The sequence below is a fragment of the Poromitra crassiceps genome (assembly GCF_964638095.1).
Source record: "Poromitra crassiceps genome assembly, chromosome: 21".
Lineage (NCBI taxonomy): Eukaryota > Metazoa > Chordata > Actinopteri > Beryciformes > Melamphaidae > Poromitra > Poromitra crassiceps.
Window position 1 is genome coordinate 17,278,918 of NC_139638.1, and position 23,220 is coordinate 17,302,137.

General features: G+C 43.3%; 1 protein-coding gene across 1 annotated transcript in view; it reads right to left on the reverse strand.

Moving 5' to 3' along the window:
* Nucleotides 1-23,220, reverse strand: part of sppl3 (signal peptide peptidase 3) — a 50,911-nt gene that overhangs the window by 2,594 nt on the left and 25,097 nt on the right. The window contains exons 3-10 of the mRNA XM_083657849.1: nt 20,567-20,676; nt 19,652-19,771; nt 19,255-19,333; nt 14,130-14,242; nt 9,271-9,377; nt 4,665-4,828; nt 3,693-3,883; nt 3,361-3,470 (exon numbers count right to left, since the gene is read on the reverse strand). Of these exons, the coding sequence (XP_083513975.1) occupies nt 3,361-3,470; nt 3,693-3,883; nt 4,665-4,828; nt 9,271-9,377; nt 14,130-14,242; nt 19,255-19,333; nt 19,652-19,771; nt 20,567-20,676 (994 nt within the window). The remainder of the gene's footprint in view (nt 1-3,360; nt 3,471-3,692; nt 3,884-4,664; nt 4,829-9,270; nt 9,378-14,129; nt 14,243-19,254; nt 19,334-19,651; nt 19,772-20,566; nt 20,677-23,220) is intronic.

Below are 23,220 nucleotides of genomic sequence, written 5' to 3' on the forward strand. Positions count from 1 at the left end.
AAAACACGTCATTGGCAGTGAACGTGTTAACATACAATATCAGCATTGATTAGTTGACATTCTTATTAGCAGACATTTCGTTAATGTTAATCCACCCAAAAAATATAATTAAAAATAAAGGTTGTTCACCAGTCCCAAACCTCAAGTCCAAGTCAAGTCTCAAGTCTTTGAGGACAAGTCTCAAGTCACTGTGTGGGTGACTTAAGTGCGACTCAAGTCCAAGTCTCAAGTCCAAGTCCCCATCTCTGCCATCTGCTGATATTAACGACATTATAATGATCCAAAGTGGGTTGATAACGGGTAAAGGCATCCTTTAAAGCTGCCATCAGTCTGTCGCTCACGCGTGGCAGTTAGGCCCCGCCTCCAAATACACTAGGCCCCGCCTCCAAAGACATGAGGCAGCGGCGCCCCCTGTCAGCAGATAATGACCACCGGGCTCAACAACGTTTCTGGCGGAAGCCCTGCTTCTAGTCTTTATTATCGCTCGGGCGCCGGAGGAGACTCATCGACGTAGACGATTACGGAAACATGTTGATTTGCATAACGTGCGTTGGTGCGTCGCAATGAAGTAAGGTGGCAGCGCCCGGTCAAAGCACGGATTCCCCAGCAAGACAAGCTGCAGCAAAAATAAATAAATAAAAAAATCTCGCCCACGATCATCTGACGTGTGGGAGTATTTGTAGACAGAGAGCCAACGATGATGTGCTGCTCCGTAAACTCTGCAGATTGGAAAAGGCTTATCACAGCAGCACGACGGCTATGCACCAACACCTGAAGCCAAAGCATCCCGGAGCGCTTTTGTCAAGACGACAGCACCGCAAGTCCATTTGGCTTTTAGCGCACGACTGCACTCGTTTTAGTTATTTCTGTTGGAAAACAGTTGACTCTTGCTCAAATTGCACTAATTGACTGTAAGTTTAGGGGTAGGGAGAGAGAGAGAGGAGAGGTGGAGGGAGGGAGAGAATGAAGGAGAGGGGGAGAGAGAGTATGTGTGTGTTACTGAGAGTTGATTAAGAATGCCCTAGTTTTAGTCATTCCTGTTAGAAAAAAAAAAAGCAGTGTTACTCAAACTTCACTACATTTACTGTAAGATGATTTTTATGTTGGACTGCTAAACTCAAGGTTGCACAATGTTTTGGTATTCCTCCTGAAAGCAACTTGCATTTTACATTGTTTTATTTATTTTGTTGTTGGATTGCTAAATGTAGATTGCACTATACTCCTTTTAATTGAACACGCTCTTGCTTTTAAGCCCCTTAATTGGTTGTGAAACAGTCTCAATTTAATACTGATGTCTCCATATTACCTACATCAGCAAGAAGACTGGCTATTTCTATTTATTACACAGATTCTACGCTCTGTTATTTCAGACCGCTGCTAGGTATAACAGACCGTTGCAATGCACGGCACGCTGTTATGAAAGAATGTAGGACCACGTTCAGTCATTTGCAGAAAGAATTCAGATCAATTTAACAGTGAATTCAGCTCATCTGTAGCCATGTTAATAAACCCCAAACTAAACCCCAAATGAACGATAATGACCGACTCACTGTACATCATTCCTTACAGTTATTCTAATAAGGCCATATGCCAACAGAAAAGAAAGAAGAAGAAAAAAGTGTCTCTTCTAGGATGAGACGAGGGTTTGTGGGTTAGTGCACGATCGTCAGGCCACAATGTAAAAGTAGGTCTTCCGCTTTAGGGCTTTTAAAATAAAACCCATATTGTAACGTTAACCTTAATATTAATTTTGAGTCATGCTTTACAGCCACAGTTTCACTCCATAATGTAATCGTAACATCATGAGTATTTTAATACAAGGTTTCCGTTTCATTCGTTGAAACACCTTTTTCCAAAGGTGAGAATTTGAATGCCTTTATTCTGAAAGTAAATCAGGGTATTTCCATTGCTAGTTATTTTTGGGGGCATTTTGCCTTTATTTTGATAGGACAGTAGGCAGACAGGAAAGGTAGGGAGAGAGAGAGGGGATGACACGCAAAGGACCACGAGTCGGATTCGAACCTGGACCGGCCGCGTGACGGACCAAGACTTTGTGGTTCGTACTCTATACCAGGTGAACCACCAAGACGCTGAGAGAGTTTACATTTCTATACATTTGATCAACTGCTTATCAGGCCGTGACCACTGCCACAGTTGATCTACTGTTTTAAGTGTCTGTGCCTATTTTTTTTTAGCGTTTAACACATGCTGTTGACCTGCGTTTGAAAACCCAGCATATAAGCGGTAATGTTGATGTAATAAAGATATAAGTTAGACAACTGCCTGATCGGAAAAAAATAAGTTTCAATTTGCCAGATCAGGAAAGCGGTGAAAGATTGACTGTAAAAAGTATGAGCAGATTTGCAGCAGTCAGCAGAACATTAGCAGTTAATTTGGGATGTGTTTCTTCACAGCCTATATTAATATATATATATATTAAGAGCCGACATCAGAACCTGTTCAATGTAAACAGGATGCAGAGCGTATGCTGCTGACTCAGCACATCAAGCCCACAGCAACATGTCATTACTATGCTGGGATAAAACTCATGGTTTATTAATTTTCTGTTATGCAGACATAAGTACAATCTGCTAAACACAGTGCTGAATATGACTATACTGTGTGTATGTTTGCTGGGCACTTTTACACGATTGTTGTACCATTGTTAGTAGAAAGTCTGGGTAAAATACAGCATTTCAATCAGTGATCGGACTGATAATTGGTAGTCTCTCCCCAGACTCAAATATTACGTTGAATCGCTGCGCTCTGCATACTACATAAGTGAGTCTGTGCCAATTAACAGCCACTGCTGGTTTTGAAGGCGGGTTGAAATTGAATGAGTGACAGGTCGTAGCACCGATGAGAGAGCGGTTCGAAAAATGGGCTGCGCCTCCCGTGTCGTCTGATCACAAAGTCGTTACTGATTGGAGAGGACTGAAGCCATCACTGGCATATGACTGGCCAAGTGAACGGTTCCCTCCCATAACCAGCCCTCTGAGGGAAAGTGTCCCAGACCCAGAGAGAGCTCTGCAGCATGCAGTAACATAGTGTATCAGACCCAGAGAGAGCTCTGCAGCATGCAGTAACGTAGTGTATCAGTAAGAACTCTCATGGGTCTGGCATTGAGACTAGATAATTGGCAGATCACACACCATTAAAATAGATAATAAAATAAAAAATCTGTACATCTAATATATTTTGTATTTCTTGCCGAATCTATTGTTAAGTTGCAATTTGTCTTTACCAGGGTGCCTACAATTGAATTGCATTAAATTAAATGCTACACTCAGTGAAGTGTTAAGATGCAATGGAGAAGCTCTTTTAGGTTGCACACAGGTATGACTCCCACCCCCACCTTACCTTCAGGTAGGCCATAGTGAGCAGAGGCAGCAGGGTGAAGGGCACCAGGTAGAGCAGGGCAGGCTGGGCCGCGCGGTGGATCCTGGAGGCCACGGTAGCAGTCAGCAGCCCTGAAGACGAGAGTCACGCAGAGAGGCAACGAGACGTGAACGTCGGCCCCCAGAGCATCGTCATAAAACACTAAGAAAAGCAGCAGACGTGCAACCCGAGCTTCAAAGTTGACATTTGAAAAATCATTGTGAAAGATTACACGCGTTCACTTTTCAGTGTAGAAGCACCTAACGAGCACCATAAACCTTTACATCCAGTCGTCCGTCTTCCGCTTTGCTTACCCACAAAGTATCCGACGAGAGTGCAGTGGAAGTAGGAGACTCGCTGCATGCGTCCGGGCGTGTTGAGGCCGGGGACGCCTTCCCCAGACGCCTGCTTCTTATAGTTATCATAACGCAGCACGAAGCATAAGAGCAGGCCGGGCATCACAATGTCCCCGATCCCCAGCATGGAGAAGTGGCTGCCTGTGGAACTGCACGGGCGAGAGAAAGGGCACGGGGAAGTTTGGTGAATCAGTGTTGGGCAAGTTACTCTCAAAATGTAATATACTACATATTACTAGATACTTTCATTTGAAAGTAATACGTTACTTTACAGTATTACTGTCTGTGTGTAGAGTAACTCGTTACTTATTACACTACTTTTGCATTACTTTCACCAAAACAACAGCAGCAGCAGAATGACATCGCTGCCCCGGAAGCATCCCGAAAATTAATTTCAACCGTCTTGAAGTCAGTGTAAATGGTCCAAAATTCTAAATGTTATTCTTTCCCTTTGTTATTGTCATCTATAGTGGTTATTTGCATAAAAACAGACAGTTTGATTAGGAAATGATTGTATCTTTATTTAAATATGTGCTTTGATTAAAAAAAAAATGTAACTCAATTTGTAACTTGAGTTACTTGACAAAGTAACTGGTACAATATTACTCAAATCCTACAAGTAATAAGTTATATTACTGAGTTACTGCTAAAAGAAATATATTACATGTAATATGTTACTTTTGTAATGAGTTACCCCCAACACTGTTGGTAATGCGAAAATGCGTAGAGACTAGGAGCATCACTTGTAAGTTAGTTGTACAATTTAAAGTATCAGAAATAATTCTCATGTGTATCTACTGTGAAGAATAAATCAACTCATGTTTCAGAGCTCATATGAACATCACACGTTCATAATCAATAAAACTCATTTTTCCTGAATGAACACGTAAAGACCACGCCCTGCTACTCGCACGGTCCCGTCAGCCTCACCTGGGAAAGACCAGCTTGCCGGGTAAGGAGAGGCGGGGCACGTCGCGGCCCATCCCCGGCCCCAGGTGGAGCTTCCTGGACAGAACGTCTATGGGATTTTCAGCAGGTTGGGTGGCGACCTTAACCATCACATTACTGTTGAAAATGTAGGCTGAGAAGAACACCTGGAGGGAAACGCCATTTAGGCTCGTTAGATAGTTACCCAGAGCATTCAGCAGCACTCTGGTTAGTTATTTAACTGACACAACAGAAATTATATGCAAAGGATTTTGTTGTGCAATCCAATAAATTATGTGCTAATATCATGGAAATGTAATTTATCACTGCCAGTCCAATTTCACTTTCTTAAAACCTTCTTTCTTAGCACACAGACAAGAACTAACATTTTGGGTGATCATTTGTTACAATAACTTTCAAGTCTTTATATCAACTAAACAGCATAGATCTGTCTATTGATGAAGCAATGACGTTCTTATTAATATGGCTGAACACATAACAGTATTGGGTCTACATTGTCATGACTTCTGCATGACGTCGAGTCAAATTCCACGTGAGCCGAAAATGAGAAACTGTCAAATCTTCCTTCGAAAAACAGATGAATTCTGTCTTTCTTCTCAGCCGATTCAAGAGGACACCGATTCAACATATTCTAATGGGATTTCATAGTGTAGGCTGAATCCTGAACACTATGGACTATATGGTTCAATCATGGATTGCATTCAAACGCAGTCACTGAGAAATCCAAAATCACTCTTGCATCCCTACAAACTGCAATGTTATTAGTACCTCTCAGACTTCTGCTGGCAGAACACTAACGGAGGAGCTTCCCAGGAGGTTTCCAGGCACACTAGCTCATTTGACCGAGGTAAGCAGAGAGGAAGCTCTCAAACATAATCCTACCAATTATATAGATGTAAAAGAGCAGGGCGTTTGCCTATTTTCACAATTCTATCAACATACTGTAAATAGTCAAAAGACAAAAGAAAGAAAATGAAACAACTTATAACGGCTTATTAGGGCTTAAAGATGCTGATTGATTAATACTCATCTTTATTCCTTTATTCCTCATAAGACTCAATGGCAGCAAAACAACTGACAATTACAGAGCATCGAAAGAGAGTCCTGTATTGTTATTTTTAGTCACTACCTCCCCGAGTCGGGAGCGGGTGTTACTAATTCTCTTACTAGTATTCAGTGGGTTACTGCAATTAAATGACGGAAAATACTTATTGCGGTCTATCAAACTAAATAAAATTATCAATTTCCACCTCTCTCAATCACCAACTCAGCCACTTCTATATGACAGTGATAAAACCATGTCTTTGTTGATTTTGGTGACAGCTATGACAGGAAAATGACAGATTGCACTGACTGCACAGCCTGGTTCAAACCATCCATGATCCGTGAACTGACATTCTTCTGTTTGGTTCTGTGGTTCCGTGTGGCCTCCAGCCCGGGGGGCGGGCGTTTTCAGAAACTACAAAGTGTACGGGCCAATCAGAGACCTGCCTCGTAGCTGACATTGTAACCGGCAAATCAGGAACGCCGCTGTCAAAACAGTAATGGCTGCCTCCGGCTCTCTGAGTTTAAACAGCCGTTAAAGTGCAGTTATTGCAGAAATAGACTCAACAACAACAATGCTCAAGAACAGGAGTATGATGCAACAGCAGCAGAGTTTCTTGGCGGAAAATATCTTTTTGCCGTTCTTCCGAGTGGATTTGGATTTGACTGGATCCTACGCTGATTGGCTGAAGGACTGGATTTGGCAACGCTGATTGGCTGAAAGAGTTGTCTTGTCAAGGCAAGTACTTCCACCCACTGACATGACTGTGCACAGCTTGGAGTCCAGATGGAACCGCAGAACCAAGCGGAATGTGAGTTCATGGATCTGGATGGTTTTAACCAGACTACTGACTGCAGGGACTGACCCAACATAACAGACTACTGACTGCAGGGACTGACCCAACATAACAGACTACTGACTGCAGGGACTGACCCAACATAACAGACTACTGACTGCAGGGACTGACCCAACATAACAGACTACTGACTGCAGGGACTGACCCAACATAACAGACTACTGACTGCAGGGACTGACCCAACATAACAGACTACTGACTGCAGGGACTGACCCAACATAACAGACTACTGACTGCAGGGACTGACCCAACATAACAGACTACTGACTGCAGGGACTGACCCAACATAACAGACTACTGACTGCAGGGACTGACCCAACATAATGATGAAGACACTTAATGTCAACTGTGACTAATGAACAACAGCTCAGCCTAGCAGTTCACACATCAGCTCTACTGTAATATACTCTAGTATTAGTATTGGTATTCAGAGAGGGTCAGTTGACTTCTTAGCAGGCTTCCCTTCCTCCGAGTTCCCTCCTCTACTCTCTGTTAGTGAGGTTTGATGTTCTGCAGGTAGCGCTCTAATCTGTCTGTTCAGCCACATGGTGCTTAGCACTGCTCATGCTAACATGCTAACTAGCCACATCTTCTACTGTTGTCCCACCAATCCAAACAAACCAGAAACGTAAAATGCATGACTTTCTTCAGGGATAGATGGTTTTGCTGGTACCTGTGTGTTAAAAACAAAATAAAATGTGAACTGGGTCTAGGTTGAATGTAGAGCTGCAACGATTAATCGATTAATCGATTAGTCGATCGACAGAAAATTAATCGACAACTATTTTGATAATCGATTAATCGTTTTGAGTACAATTTTAAGAGAAAAGGTCTAAATTCTCTGATTCCAGCTTCGTAAATGTGAATATTTTCTGGTTTCTTTACTCCTGTATGACAGTAAACTGATATTATCTTTGAGTTGTGGACAAAACAAGACATTTGAGGGCGTCATCTTGGGCTTTTGGAAACACTGATCGTCATTTGCCACCATTTTCTGTCATTTTATAGACCAAACAACTACCGTAAATTCCGGACTATAAGCCGCGGCTTTTTTCCCGTTTTTTGGCCTTTTTTGGCCCCTGCGGCTTAAATAACGGTGCGTCTTATCTATGGATTTTTTCAGCAAACGGCCACTCGGGAACCTCCAAAATCTATGGATGTTGGTATGAGGCAGAACGAGAGCAAGACAGACATTACGAGAGCGAGACCCTGATTGGATGATGTTGCAAAAAATGTGTCTCGCGACCTGATTGGAGCACTGTGCCACTACGCTCTCTCAGCCACTACGGTAAAACACCCTCCCTCCTCCCTCGCTCCGGGGGGAAAAAGGCAGCGATTGAGAATTCATTGAAATTGAATGTAACATTCCCAATTCTATGTATTACATTCTAAAAAACTAACAGCAACATTTTGGAAGGCTAAGCCACACAACTAGCTCGTTGTAATCTAACATCATGCTTCAAAAGATGGAGAACTGGCTGTGTTACGACGATGGCGGCGAGAAGAAGAAGGAAAGAAGGAAATCGAGTAGCAGCACGTAACCTTGGCATCAGGGTGTTGACACAGAGAGCAGACGGCCGAGGTGCCGTTCAGATCCGACTGAAGGCTCAAGTTTGCCAGTGGATCCTGACAGCGTGGAGGAGTGTCAAAACATCCACGATCAACAACGGGTTCCGAAAGGCTGGACTGCTGCGTGATGAAGAGGAGGACGCCGCCAGCTGAGGGCCTTCAGAGGCTGTTCGATTCCGACAGTGACGAAGAGGAGTTCGTTGGTTTTGAGAGCGACAACGAAGGAGAGAGGAGAGTGGCTGACGAAGCCACCCTGAGCCTGTTCGTTTCCGACACTGAAGATGAGGACTTTGGTGGTTTTAGTACGCAGGAAGAAGACGAAGATGAGGATTAATGACTTGACTTTTCTGGTTACAGCCGTGTACTGCACCTTAGCCTAAAAGATGAAGACGAGGATTAATGACTTTTCTGGTAGGCTGATTACCGTATATTTTAAGCAGCCGTGTTACTGCAACTTTAGGCTTACGCGCTTACTGTCGTGTTACAGGCACTTTATTTTGCACTTTAAAAAAAACACATTTAATTTAGCCATTGATATTGCCTCGTCAAGCGCTGTAAGCTTTGTTTTTTGTTATGGTACTACTGTAGGCTATAATGTAGATCAGTGGTTTTCAACCTTTTTCATGCCAAGGACCCCTAAATTTACACAGCACAGTACATGTTCTGTAGCTACTATTGCACTAAATGGTAACACTTGAATACGTTATGCAAATATGCAACTTGTTTTGTTGAAATGTTAATAAATGGGAGCTTCCCCAAACAGCCATCTCTTTTCCGACAATCCCCTCTGTGCACGAAGCCTTACATATGGTAATTAAACATCAAAACACCCGCGGCTTATAGACCGGTGCGGCTTATAGAAGAAAAAAATAGTCACCTTTGAAGGTGCGTCTTATAGACCGGTGCGCCTTATAGTCCGGAATTTACGGTAATCGATTAATCGAGAAAAGAATCGACAGATTAATCGATTATGAAAATAATCGTTAGTTGCAGCCCTTGAATGACTATTCAGCTGTAGTGTCTCCCTGTGTGTGTGCTGTGTGAGGAGAAGTGATGGTGGTGTCTGGTGCGTCAGAGCGGTGTCTCAGGTGGACCACATGCGTTATCTCCTCTCTTACCCAGAACACGTCGTAGATGAGCAGACCTGACAGCAGCAGGCACGACACCTTCAGACTGGGAAGCCGCACGAAGGCGATCATGGCCACACACAGACCCATGGCTAGAGCTGAGGAAGAGAGAAAGACAGAGTGTCAAATACCGGATCCCACATGAAGCCACAATAAGCAGAGCAAGGCTTTCAGTGACAACATACAACATGACCTACAGTAGGCCAGTGATACTCAACTTACGGCCCGGGGGCAAGATCCGGCCCGCGACAGGGTGCAGAGTGGCCCCCCCGACCATTTTCTAATAATTTCACCTTAGTTTTCATTGTGAATTAGAATCTAATTCACAATAAAAACTAACATTAAATAAAGTTTGACTGAGCTCCAGCTAAATTGTCAAATACCGCCTGTCTGCTCGCTACCCAGGCACTTATGTGTACTTAACCTAACTAACTTAACCTAACTAGGGTTGTCAAAAGTATCGATAGTATCGAAAAGTATCAATACTGAAAATTTGAATCGGATACAATACTCATTTGCATCAGGTATTGATAGTATCGAAAGTATCAATACTAAAAATTTAAAATGGATACAATACTCATTTGCAACAGTTTTGATACTATCAGTGCTTTCTTTTAATGAAAAATCACTGATTTTTCCCTCCCTATCATTGGGTATCTGTTGCTTTAACAAGCTAAACGTGTTCTGATGGTTAGAGCAGGGCTAATCTGCTGTCTAAATTCAAAGTTTTATCAGGCCTAGATTATGGAGAAGCTTATGTGCATCTGTCCGTCCATCTGTCGTATCGATATTTGTCTGGGTATCGGTATCGAAGTAGAAATTCTAGTATCGTGACATCCTTAAACCTAACTATCCGGTGTGCACAACATTGTCAGACTAAATTCCAGCTGACACCCCAAAAACCTACAATCCGCTACAGAAAAATGTTATATTGTTTGTTTATTAACTGGCCCCTGGCCTCCTATCATTTCACGAAAGTGGCCCCTGGGCAAAGCAAGTTGAGTATCCCTGACCTCGGCCAAGCACACTGACATGAACACACGCACACTAGATAAGAGATGTTCATACTTCTTACTAAAAACAATTAGCAGTAATGATCTAAACTGCATTCAAGCTTTGTGGGGATGGTTTTATAGCAAGTTGACTTAAAGAGCATTGATTACTGCACAAAGTCCGCTGACTGTAATTAGGGAGACAATACAGCTCCCTGCATTTCCTGCTTGGGTGCACTTAGATTTGGGGCGCTCAGGATGGAGCGCCTGCATTAGAGCCAGCCTCCGTGTCTACGTGTGTGTGCGTCTGTGAGGATGCACGCGCCCCGACGAGACACTAGATGGCGTCGAGATTGTACCACGCAGGCATGTCAGGGGGGTTTTTCATGCATCAGAAGTTCCTGGGCAGCTGCCTGGATCATTTTTCCATGCCGCGTCGATAAAGATATGCCCGGTGTTGGGCCCAAAAAATGTGTGTATATGATCATTACAGTGACAGTGCTGCGCACGGCGAAAACGCCTTCAGAGTTGCACTTCAGTGTAATATCGTGCGGCGGTGATGATAATAATAATAATTCCCGAGGGGCATTGTGGCGTTATATTATTAGTTCCGGTGCACTGGGACAAAGAGGAGGGTGGAGCTCGTGTGCCTGCCTGCCTGCACGTCCTGAGAGGAGCTTCACTCAGAGACGCTGAGGAGAGAGAAGCCATGACGGCAAACTTGTGTGGAAAAGGTTTATTTGACTAAACGTGGCGCTTGATATAAATATTTTAAAGCTTGCAGATTTGATCGTGGCTGGGAGGAGGATGGCTTCCTTTAGAAAGAGTGTGTGTGTGTGTGTGTGCGTGTGTGCAGGGAAGAGAAGACACCTGCACACGGGGAGACAAGCAGAGCGAGCCTGCTGCCTCTCTCTGCACTGCTGCTTAAGCTACTTGTCATCTTCTGTCAGTTTGATGTCTTTTATTTAAATTGTGTAAATTGGGCAAAGTAAATGTAGATAAACTTGAAAAGCACAAGTGTCGCTTCAGCTGAGTTACCGGATTTTTCTAGATTTTGATCCGGGACAAATCTGCATGTGTATGTTTTACCGTTTCCCTGCACCACTGTCAAAATCCAGGACTGGCTTTAGAGAAAATCTGTACGTTATGTGTGCTCTTTGTATGTTCCAATGTATTGATGATCATGTCTGTGAGGGTTTATGATGCTGCACTGATACATCAGTACAGATAGCACACTGTTAGGAGGACCATGAGACGCTGCTTTGTCTAGGAGGAGGGGAGGGGGGGTTTAGGCCTGCAGGTGGCTGTCCTTGTCCTGGGAGATATAAGCCTGGTTAGTCTCAACCTCATTAGACAAACTGCACCATTCACTTTGCTGTGCTGTACTCCTCTTTATGCTCAGTGCTGCTGTAGGGAAAACGCAATGCTCCACATCCTCCTAACCGGACGCTGCCCGATGGGTTGTTTTCACATAAGCATCTGGGAAGAACACGTTGCTCGGGAAACCGTTTTGGGGGCGGGCACTCAGAAAAAAAGAAGGGGGGGCAGGTGATTGGATGAACCATGTGTCTGTCTTTCACGTCTAATATGGCTCGCTCTTGCTGGCGTCACACCAAAGAGCCCGCCCCCGTAGCTGCCTCGTAGGATGCCGATTGGTGCGAAACACTGGTGGTTCAGATTTAAACCAATAGATTGGAGCGTGGCAAGATGGATTGGTCATGTGATCGTGATCACATGATGTATGTGCAGGGTTAACATCCCTAACCTGATATTCAAACTGCATCGTTAATTCATAAACTCGTTGCCTCTTCGTCTGAGATTGTGCTCACTACAGAGCATTTCTATGAGGGGGCGGGCTTCGGTCTTCCCTAACCAATCGGCAGGGCAGCCGCAGCAGTCTCGCTAGTCACAAGCACAAGCTAACGTAGCTAGCTAATAGGGGTGGGGGAAAAAAATCGATTCACCTAAGTATCGCGATTTTTAATGTCACGATTTTTTGGATCGATCTTTTATTCCAGAATCGATAATCGCATTTTTGGGTGCTTGCAGTCAGGCCACTCACTGAACAGCAGGCGAGGCGCCGCCTACTGGTTTACTAGTGGTTTTATTACTTTATTAGTTAGTCTGAAGTAATAATTACACTTCAGGGTTAAAGTGGGTGCATCTCATTGTAAAATTGGACTTCAAACGGCCCAAATCTGGCTTCAAACGGCCCAAATTGGGCTTCAAACGGCCCAAATTTCATGCGCGTCGGCCCATATCGGCCTGGCCTGCTTGGTATCTAATGCCCGGCCTGAATTATGATCCCAGTCCGCCCCTGTTTTTAACTATATCGCCCAGCCCTACTCATGATATATAATATACAGTCTCTAGTGTATGATTCAACTTTTCCCATGTTCTAATCTAGTGTAAAAAAGCAAACAAACTGAAAAAAGAAAAGAAAAAAATAAACAAAAATCGCAATAAATCGTAATATCGAATCGCAATAATCGTAGAATCGCAATACTTAAGAATCGCAATATAAATCGAATCGGCACCCAAGAATCGTGATAGTATCGAATCGGGAGATAAGTGAATCGCCACAGCCCTACTAGCTAATGCTAGCCACTAGCCAGTTTCTCCACGTTAAGCAGCTAAAGTCGGCCGACTTTGTACTCACATAATGACGAGACAGAGAGCAGAATATCAGTAACGTGCCTTACTCTTTACTTTACGTCTGACCAGGAAGTTACATGTCCGTCACGTAAACCGGTCCGTGCGGCAACATCAACCTATGACTAGAATCCACATTATAGGACACGTTAGCTTAGGCCACAGCTGTTTCTGTTGTGCATGACTGACAACAGCGTTAGCCAATCAGCGTCCACCGTTGGATTTTCAACCGGAGAAAAGGCGTTTGCACATGGCGATTCCAGACCAGGAAGAGCCAAATTCACAACTGTGGAGTGGGCGTGGCTTCGAAGGTCTGGAGCCAACATCCCCCAACAAGACAGAAGAAACTCCACTGGAATCGGCCAGTACACTTCCTGTTTGTTTAGCCAATGGATGGAGCTCCAATATGCCCACTCGTTTTGGCCACAATTATCTCATTTGAATCATGCACACTGTGTTCTGTGTGAAGCATGAGCCAGGCTCAAGTCTGGATGCAGACAACAGACCTCCCCCTGCTCTCCGTTAACTCTCCCTCTCTCTCTCTCATCCCTCTCTCTCTCTCTCTCTCATCCCTCTCTCTCTCTCTCTCTCTCTATCTCTCACTCACTCCACCTACTCCTTTCCTCTCCTCTGACTCCCATTAGATGCATTACTCCATTAGGGAAGCCTGGGCGAGGTGCAGTGTGATGTGCTACTTTATGCTATATTGTGGAGTCCCTCCTTTAAATATCAATTTCACTACTTTCAGACATGGATCAAATTCTAGTGAATTAAGGTAGAAATGGACACATTCACACAGCAGCAGCCATGAGCGACGCACCGTCTCTGAGGAGCCAGACCCTAACCCTAACCCAGTCTCTGAGTAGCCAGATGACCCTAACCCAGTCTCTGAGTAGCCAGATGACCCTAACCCAGTCTCTGAGTAGCCAGTGTTTAGTCAGCACCCAGATGAGCCTAACCCAGTCTGAGTAGCCAGTGTTTAGTCAGCACCCAGATGAGCCTAACCCAGTCTCTGAGTAGCCAGTGTTTAGTCAGCACCCAGATGAGCCTAACCCAGTCTCTGAGTAGCCAGTGTTTAGTCAGCACCCAGATGAGCCTAACCCAGTCTCTAGTAGCCAGTGTTTAGTCAGCACCCAGATGAGCCTAACCCAGTCTCTGAGTAGCCAGTGTTTAGTCAGCACCCAGATGAGCCTAACCCTAACCCACCGTCCATGAGTAGCCAGTGTCCAGTCAGCACCCAGATGAGCACCAACAAGACAGAGAGGGAGAAGGACAGGATCTCAGCCAGAGTGAAGCGCCCACAGCAGCCAAAGGAAATCCTGCAAGGAGACACACACAACACGTGTTACGTAACTATACAATACAGCACACAACACTAACACTGGATGATCACACACACAACACGTGTTACGTAACTATACAGCACACAACACTAACACTGGATGATCACACACACAACACGTGTTACGTAACTATACACAACACTAACACTGGATGATCACACACAACACGTAACTATACAGCACACAACACTAACACTGGATGATCATGCACAACACGTAACTATACAGCACACAACACTAACACTGGATGATCACACACAACACGTAACTATACAGCACACAACACTAACACTGGATGATCATGCACAACACGTAACTATACAGCACACAACACTAACACTGGATGATCACACACAACACGTAACTATACAGCACACAACACTAACACTGGATGATCATGCACAACACGTAACTATACAGCACACAACACTAACACTGGATGATCACACACAACACGTAACTATACAGCACACAACACTAACACTGGATGATCACACACAACACGTAACTATACAGCACACAACACTAACACTGGATGATCACACACAACACGTAACTATACAGCACACAACACTAACACTGGATGATCATGCACAACACGTAACTATACAGCACACAACACTAACACTGGATGATCACACACAACACGTAACTATACAGCACACAACACTAACACTGGATGATCACACACAACACGTAACTATACAGCACACAACACTAACACTGGATGATCACACACAACACGTGTTACGTAACTATACAGCACACAACACTAACACTGGATGATCACACACAACACGTGTTACGTAACTATACAGCACACAACACTAACACTGGATGATCACACACAACACGTGTTACGTAACTATACACAACACTAACACTGGATGATCATTGGATGTGAATGAATCAGAACCGCACCATGTACAATGGGTGCTAGGGGTGTAGCAATACGCGTATTCATACCGGACCGTTTAGGTACGAGGTAGGTTCAATACGCATTGCAAACCCAAAACCAAAACGAATCTTTCACTGCTGAACAGTGCAAGTCTTCGACAAGGACATCATGGTAAAGTAAAACAGATGAAAAGGACGAAAGGTGTTAAAAAACATCTTCGTGAATTGAAATACAATTTTTTAACTAAACAATGAAAATAATAAAATAAGTAGGGCTGACCCCCCAAAAATCGACGCTTCGAAGCTTCAATCGTTTCCATGGTAATGTTGTCATTGTCCCCCGCCCTCCTCTCTCCAGATGCACAGCCAGCTAACGTGGGGCTGTAGCTTCATGAGACAGTCTCTAGTTTCCTGGCTGTGTGGGTCCAGACCATCAGCTCAGAGAACAGAGGGAAATCCACTAACGTTACGCTGAGCTCACCTGAATCAATTCACAACATTTCACGGCAAATAATAACAGCCGCACGTCGGACTCAGAGCAGTTGAGGAGCAGATGGAGGAGTGTTTTGTCAGGTCAGGAGAAGCCTGCGAGGAAGTTGACTATGGGCCGCGGAGTGGATGCTGCTCTGTGAGCAGCCCACAACATGTTTGTTTGTTCCTCAGTGGGATCGCCACAGCCGAGAACGCGCACAACACTACCGGAGTTTTCCTTTTTCTTGTGCCTAAATTTGGAGCGTTATTTAGCCCCCTTCCCGACATGCTAGGTTCACTGGGCTGGTACCAATCGATTCATTCGGTCTTCTAGTTCATATGGTATAAGACCCATCATGCTGCCTTTAAAAATTAGCCCACCACAGCTTTGTGTGTGTGTGTGTGTGTGTGTGTGTGTGTGTGTGTGTGTGTGTGTGTGTCAAATCCAGTGTTTCCCGTAGATTTTTTTTCCCCCTAAATTTTTCAGGCCTGGAGGGATTTGGAAACGTACCCCAACTGCAACGGTGGGGCCCCTCGCTGGCGACGCTAAACTTTTAGCTAACCTGTTCGCATCTATGTTCGCAATGGCATCCCAAGTATCATCATACTATTATGGGATGCGATGCGAACAGTTGTATTATGGGATGTGCGTTTCCCAGACAACGGCACACGTTGACACTCCTAAAAGCAAAATGCTTATTGTTTTGAATGATTTGGCATCTTCTATTACTGTCCACTGTCAACACCAGTATTGTTGTATTGTAATAATATGCCACAAAGGTTTATTGAAATTTTGGGGAGGGGAGGGGGGGGGAGAAAGCTTTTTTTTCTGGCCTGGCAGGGGGCGTCGTTGGCCTGGCGGCCCCGCCAGGCCTGTAGAATGGTAGGGGAAACACTGAAATCCATGGTAGGCCAAAACAGACGGGGGGCAGCCCCAAATTGGTGAGCCATGGTATATACAGTAGGGGTGAGCCATGGTATATACAGTAGGACGTACATGACGAGGCAATAATACACAATGACGCACCGTAAACTAGGGATGGGCATCGAATTTCGAATTTTCGAATAATCGTTATTATCAAGGTCGACTTTTATTATTGAAAGTCGAAATTCGATTTTTTTTTTTTTTTTTTGAGTGAAATGTTGCATTGTCTCCCCTGATTCTAAGTATAGTCGAATCGCTTGGTTTGAGCAAGTAAAACAATTTTTATAAGCATTTTAAGCAAGGTTTATGGAAAAATGAATGGCGGATGAAATCCCATGAAGAGGGAGAGGGGGTGACTTTGGCACCCCTTTGGCACTCAGACCTGAGCCTACTAAATATTTAATGAACCACTCATGATTGTCAAAACTGTTTTTTATTTTCGAAAATGTCAATGTCATGTAACATGTTCTTTACTTCAGTGGTGCAATGATTGTTTGAGCTAAAAATCCACAGCAGAAGCTTTTTCTATTAATTAATAAAGCCTTAGACTTAGAATCAGGGGAGACAATGCAACATTTCACTCACAAAAAAATAAATAAAAAAAAAATACATTTTTTATTTTATTTTATATACCGTATATATTTTTTTTCTCGAATTTCGATTAAAAGTCCACTTCGGCCAGCGAATTTCGAATAGTGTTTTTGCTAGAAATGCCCATGCCTACCGCAAACCTTCATCAACATACAGAAAACTAAATAATCAATGTCCTGCCTACGTAGCAGTGATGCTAAGGTTTGTGAACTAAGGGGAAGAGAAACATGTCCTCAGTGTAGCAACATGATTCCTTTCAGTTTCTCTGCTGGACACTTGCCAGTGTTTGTTAAAGGAACACTCCGCCCATTTTCAACCAGCTTTGTATCATTAGAACATCAGTAGTATATCAGAAAACTGTAAACAGTTTTGAAGTCTGTCATTTAATTTGACAGTTATTGAGTGTTAAAGTGTGGACACTAACTCAAATTAATAACTCATTAACTCAAATCAACTCTCAATAACTGTCAAACTAGATGAATGACTTCAAAACCGTCATCTAGTTTGACAGTTATTGAGAGTTGATTTGAGTTAATGAGTTATTAATTTGAGTTAGTGTCCACACTTTAACACTCAATAACTGTCAAATTAAATGACAGACTTCAAAACAGTTTACAGTTTTCTGATATACTACTGATGTTCTAATGATACAAAGCTGGTTGAAAATGGGCGGAGTGTTCCTTTAAATGCGTACTAACAACAACAGGCGACGCTGCACTTTTGATGTGGTTGATGAGAGCGATGATGCGAGGAGATGAATGTGTCGAGGGGAAGGGAAGCTGATTTGCATGCTGTGAAATCATGATGGAGATTTGGCTATTTTGTTCCATAATTGACAAGAGACCGATGCACTTAAAAATGTGGAGTCACATGGGCTCTATTAGGGGTGGGAATCACCAGATGCCCACGATACGATACTGAAACGATACTTGAGTCACGATACGATAGTATTGCGATACTGCGATATTTTCGATATTGCGATATATTGAATATTGCGATATTTCGATATATTACGATTTCTTACTTTTTCAACTGCAAATGATGTCCCCAAAGGAAAACTTTGTCAACATCTGGTTTATATAAGAACAATTTTTCAGTCTGTACATCTGACTTCAACCATTTTATTGCAGCAACATTGTCAAGTAGACAGACCAACAACTTTCATAAAGTCATGTCATAGTTGCATGCACCTGACAAACTGAACTGTTTGTTACAGTCTACTTACAGTCCACCTTAACTGGATGTGTGTGTGGACTACTGTACTTATGTAGTTTTTGCAACTTCACTTCACTTACACAAAACATTTTGTGCAGCCCATTCAGTAACTGGGGAATTTGTAAATGACTGTTATGACAAAACTGTTACTGTTAAAACAAAATGAAAATATGCTACCGTTTGTTTACTGCTGGCCTTGGAACTAAAGTTTATAGTAGCCCGGTGGCCTGGCATGGCCTGCAAAAAAATTTTTTTTTTTTTTTTTTTTTTTTTTTTTGCAATATCGATATTTGGCGTCCAAATATCGATACGATATCGTCAGGCAAAATATCGCGATACTGTGGTGTATCGATTTTTTCCCCCACCCCTAGGCTCTATGCAGGTTTGTGAAAGACGCAGAGAACCTCAGGAAGCAGGGCGACGACGAAGAAGAGATAGACGGGATTAGGGCTGTGAATCTTCACTGGCCTCACGATTCCATAACGATTCAGAGGGCTATGATTCGATTACGATTATCGATGCATCTTCAATCGATGCATCACTTTTTTCCCCCCAATACATGATTTCTTTTTTCTCACTGTGTGGCTACTTTTAAAACAAAAGTGCATTTGGAATTGCATTGTACTATGATCCAAACAAACAACTGCATGTACTTCCATTCTATTTTATTCGATTATTAATTATATATATTTTTTTTTTATCGGTTTTTTATATTTGTGAATCGATGCAGAATCGTGCACGTCCGCATCGCGATGCATCTTATAATCGATTATTTTTGACACCCCTAGACGGGATTATGGGATTATAGGAAAGAGAAAGAAAGAAAGAAAGAAAGAAAGAAAGAAAGAAAGAAAGAAAGAAAGAAAGAAAGAAAGAGCTTAGTTCTTACTTGTTCTGTGGGGAGCAGGGTCTGGTCACATACTGGCACATTGGCAACAAAAGGAATGCAAATGCAATTGTTGCGAGAACTGAGGAGAAGGAAGAGAGCAGAACAGTGAGACCAAAAGCTTATTCCACCTGGACTGGTTGCTTCAGTTGTTTTCGTGTCAGCCTAAAGACTGTAATAATCAAACTTCAATAATCAACCCGGAAAATAGGCTTTATCCCCCCCGTCTGTGACCATTTAACAGACATAGGAAATTGTACTTTATCGCCAACTCTACCATAAAGTCAATCTTTCCTTCCCTACGTGCCTACACACACACACACACACACAGGGCTGTGAAACAGCTTCCCTGACACTGGGCTTGTCTTGTGCGAGGAGACATTGAAGAAACGGCAGATACCTGCAGTGCAAATGGTGAAGACCACCTGTACTGAGTCAAAGAAGAAGAACATGACTAGCAGAGACACTGAAGCTCCTATTGGCAGGAACAGCGCCTGTGTGGAGTCTATGGTCTGAATACCTGCAACAGAATACAGACATACAAACACATCAAGAGAACGAGTTAATAAACACACACACACACCCAAAACATGCACAACATATTCACCTTATGTAGCCACGCCCCTTTTGACCCGGTTGTGTGGTTGTGTCACGACTTCCGGGCTAAAAAAAAAAACGCTGGCTGCTCCAATATCATCTAACTCTGAATTAACTAATTTAGCCAATTGTATGTAACATACCAAATAAAAGCAAACGGCAATGTGTAAGAATGCAACGCCATGTAACTGTCATGTTAATGCCATGTTAATTCTCACATTCAAGGGAATTACGTTAACGTCTGCGGGTCTTATAAGACGTAAGTGGCTCGCGCTGCGCTCGGAGGAGACTGTGAAAACCATCTGAAGCTTTCGATGTTGGAGTCCAGGTATGTTTTGTACAAGGACGTCTCAGAATTGTTGTTAACTGCCCATTTCGTTGTTTTCTTTTTGTTGATCTCATCTTTTTCCTCTTCGACTTGATTTGTATCACTCGGACCGCAGCTGCGGGCGATGTTCAACACATTCCTGCTCTAGAAACAACTTTCTTCATACAACGTTCTTTTGTATTTCGCGCCGTGACCACCGGAAGTGTGAACACAACCCGGAAGAATTTGGCCCACCCCCCGCGTATGAACATAAGGTGAATACACATTATAAATATGTACAACTATGAATCATGCCTTTTTATCAGACTAGATGCTAGCTAAGCAGCTAGCCAAAATGATAGGGAACCCATGGGGCCGGGATGAATTGTAAATAAGGAGAAAATAGCTCACCATATGTGTAACACTCACTGTTGTTTGAGTTGCCGTTATTGAAGGACCCTGGCGCTAAAGGGTTTCCATCTTTATCCTTCTCCTGGTTCTCACAGTCCATGTTTAATGATCTGAGTGGACAGACGGGAGGGAGGAGCAGGAAGTGTGTTGTTGCCATCGTGACCAATCAGAACATAGTCAGCATTTAGAGCACACATGGGCAAAATGCGGCCCCAGGGCCGGACCCAGCCCCCATCTCAATCCGGCCCCCAATGTCCTCAAAGGAAAACAAAACAACCCCCAAAAACTCAATAACATGCAGAATTATGTGAATAAATCTCATCTCCTACAACCATTGGATTTGTATCACTATTATATTATTATTATTATTATTATATTATCACCGTTTATATTTGTTTTTATTTGTATTGATTGTACTTTGTGTATGCCTCTATGCCCTCTTGGCCAGGTCATTATTGTAAAAGAGAATGTGTTCTCAATAATCTACCTGGTCAAATAAAGGAAATGATGATGATGATATCGGGAGATTAATAAGAAATTACCAATCACAGCGGGAGAGAGGGTTAGAAATAGGGAGACTCCCGCAAAGATCAGAAGTGTTGGCAGGTATAATCTCCAATGTGTGGCCCTTCGCTTACTTGATGTAAGTCAGTATGGCCCTCAGGAAAAAAGACGTTGCCCACCCCTGATTTAGAGTGTTGATATGAGGTGAAGTAGGGATTTTTTTTTTGCCACACCGACCGTCTATGAGCCATATCTGCCCGATACCGATCGTCCTCACCCCCCCCCCCCCCCTCTCCCCGTTACAGCTTTCATAGCAGAATTCTAGGTCTAAAGCCCAGTTAGGCCAAAGATTCACGACAAGAGGATTTGAAACTTGCAACTACTGGCAACCAGCCCCTGGGAAGTGTTAGCACTTCTGTTTCCCTCGTCTGTAAGTCAGAAGAGATTTCTGTACGGGGATTTTGATTCAATGCCTGAAGTAAGAAGGTCTGTGGTTAGCAAAAGTTTCTGAAAAACTTTGTAAAATCCCATTTATGGTTCAAAGGTCATAAAAGTGGTCCTCATTTGTGGGGATTATCTTGCTGAACGCAAAGTTCACCGTTTCATAAACTTTTGTGAACCACAGATCTTATTTCAGAGATTTAACAGAAGTTCCCATACAAATCTCCCATTGGCTTGTAGACAAAAGGAACCAGGAAGTGCAGGGACTTGTGGGTAAGCCTACAAAAACACCTCATCCCTGTGGTACTCTTAACGACGTGACGATATGACAAGCTGCTGTGCTGCTCGGCTGTCTGCTGCTAACGATCGCTATCGCTTCTCCCACAAGTTGTTTGATCCTGGCTGACATGCATTTTGCATCTTCCATTTTCCTGTAAATGTAACAGTTCCCAGGGTGAATCTTGTAAATGTGTACATGTCCAGGTGAATGACTGTGTGGAACACAACACACTTGTGTGACAGTATAGTAACCTTTGGCTCTCTCACAGTTCCAGTAGCCGCGTTCAGAATCCTTCATTCATTCACTCACTCACTCATTCCCATATAGTGTTGATCATATAGTGAACTATATGTAGTGTTGATCATATAGTGAACTATATATAGTGTTTATCATAGTGAACTATATGTAGTGTTGATCATATAGTGAACTATATATAGTGTTTATCATAGTGAACTATATGTAGTGTTGATCATATAGTGAACTATATGTAGTGTTGATCATATAGTGAACTATATGGGGAATGATCAAAATCAGTTTCTGACACTACACAGATTTTTTTCCTGGAGATCATTGCGTCACCAGATGTGCCGGGTATTCATCTGACGCAAGCAATCTGCGCCCACTATCACATAAACAACTGAGCTCACGAGCAGATTGAGATGTGCTCATCAGGTAGTATTGATGTTGCACGTTTTCACTGCTAAATCCTAAATAAATCGTTGAAATTCTAATTACGTGTGTGTGTGGTTTTGTCAACTATGGTGCTGTCTCCTAATCGCAAGCTTTGCTGATCAAGTAGCTCAGAAGCTTGTTAGCTCGCGAGCTAACGACTGACTTTCTTCTTCTCCTTCGGTAAAGACAACTGCATTGCATTGTGGTATACCGGCGAAAACGTAGGGTGCGTTCGCTGTTCACTAGAAATCGTTGTGCATTGTGGGTATTTTATAGTGGACTAAATTGTGAATCAGATTACGGTAACAGTTTAGAATTCAGACACTATAAAAAAAAATGGCGACACACTAAATAGTCCACTATTTCTGTAATAGGGACTGATTCCGAACAGGGTTATTGTTGTGCTGATAGTCCAGGTGTATTTCAGGTAGACGTAGTTTGGCCAACAAACTGATACCTATACCTAATTACCAGCCACGACACCGTCTGGTGGTAATGTTTCCACCTTGTGAGTCTGTGTGTCTCGCTGTGTGTGTGTGTGTCAGGTCTGTGTGTGTGTGTGTGGCATCGTGGCACTTGTAGTGGGAACTACCACAGAAGACGTTTTGTACTCTGCCAGGTTTATATCATGTGTCTGTTTGTCTGTCTGTGGACACGAACACGATAGTGTGCAAGTTGCAGTCACGGAACCTTACAGGTGTGGAGCTCACATCAAAACATTGCCTGCCCCCTGTTCCCCCCCCCACCCACACACACA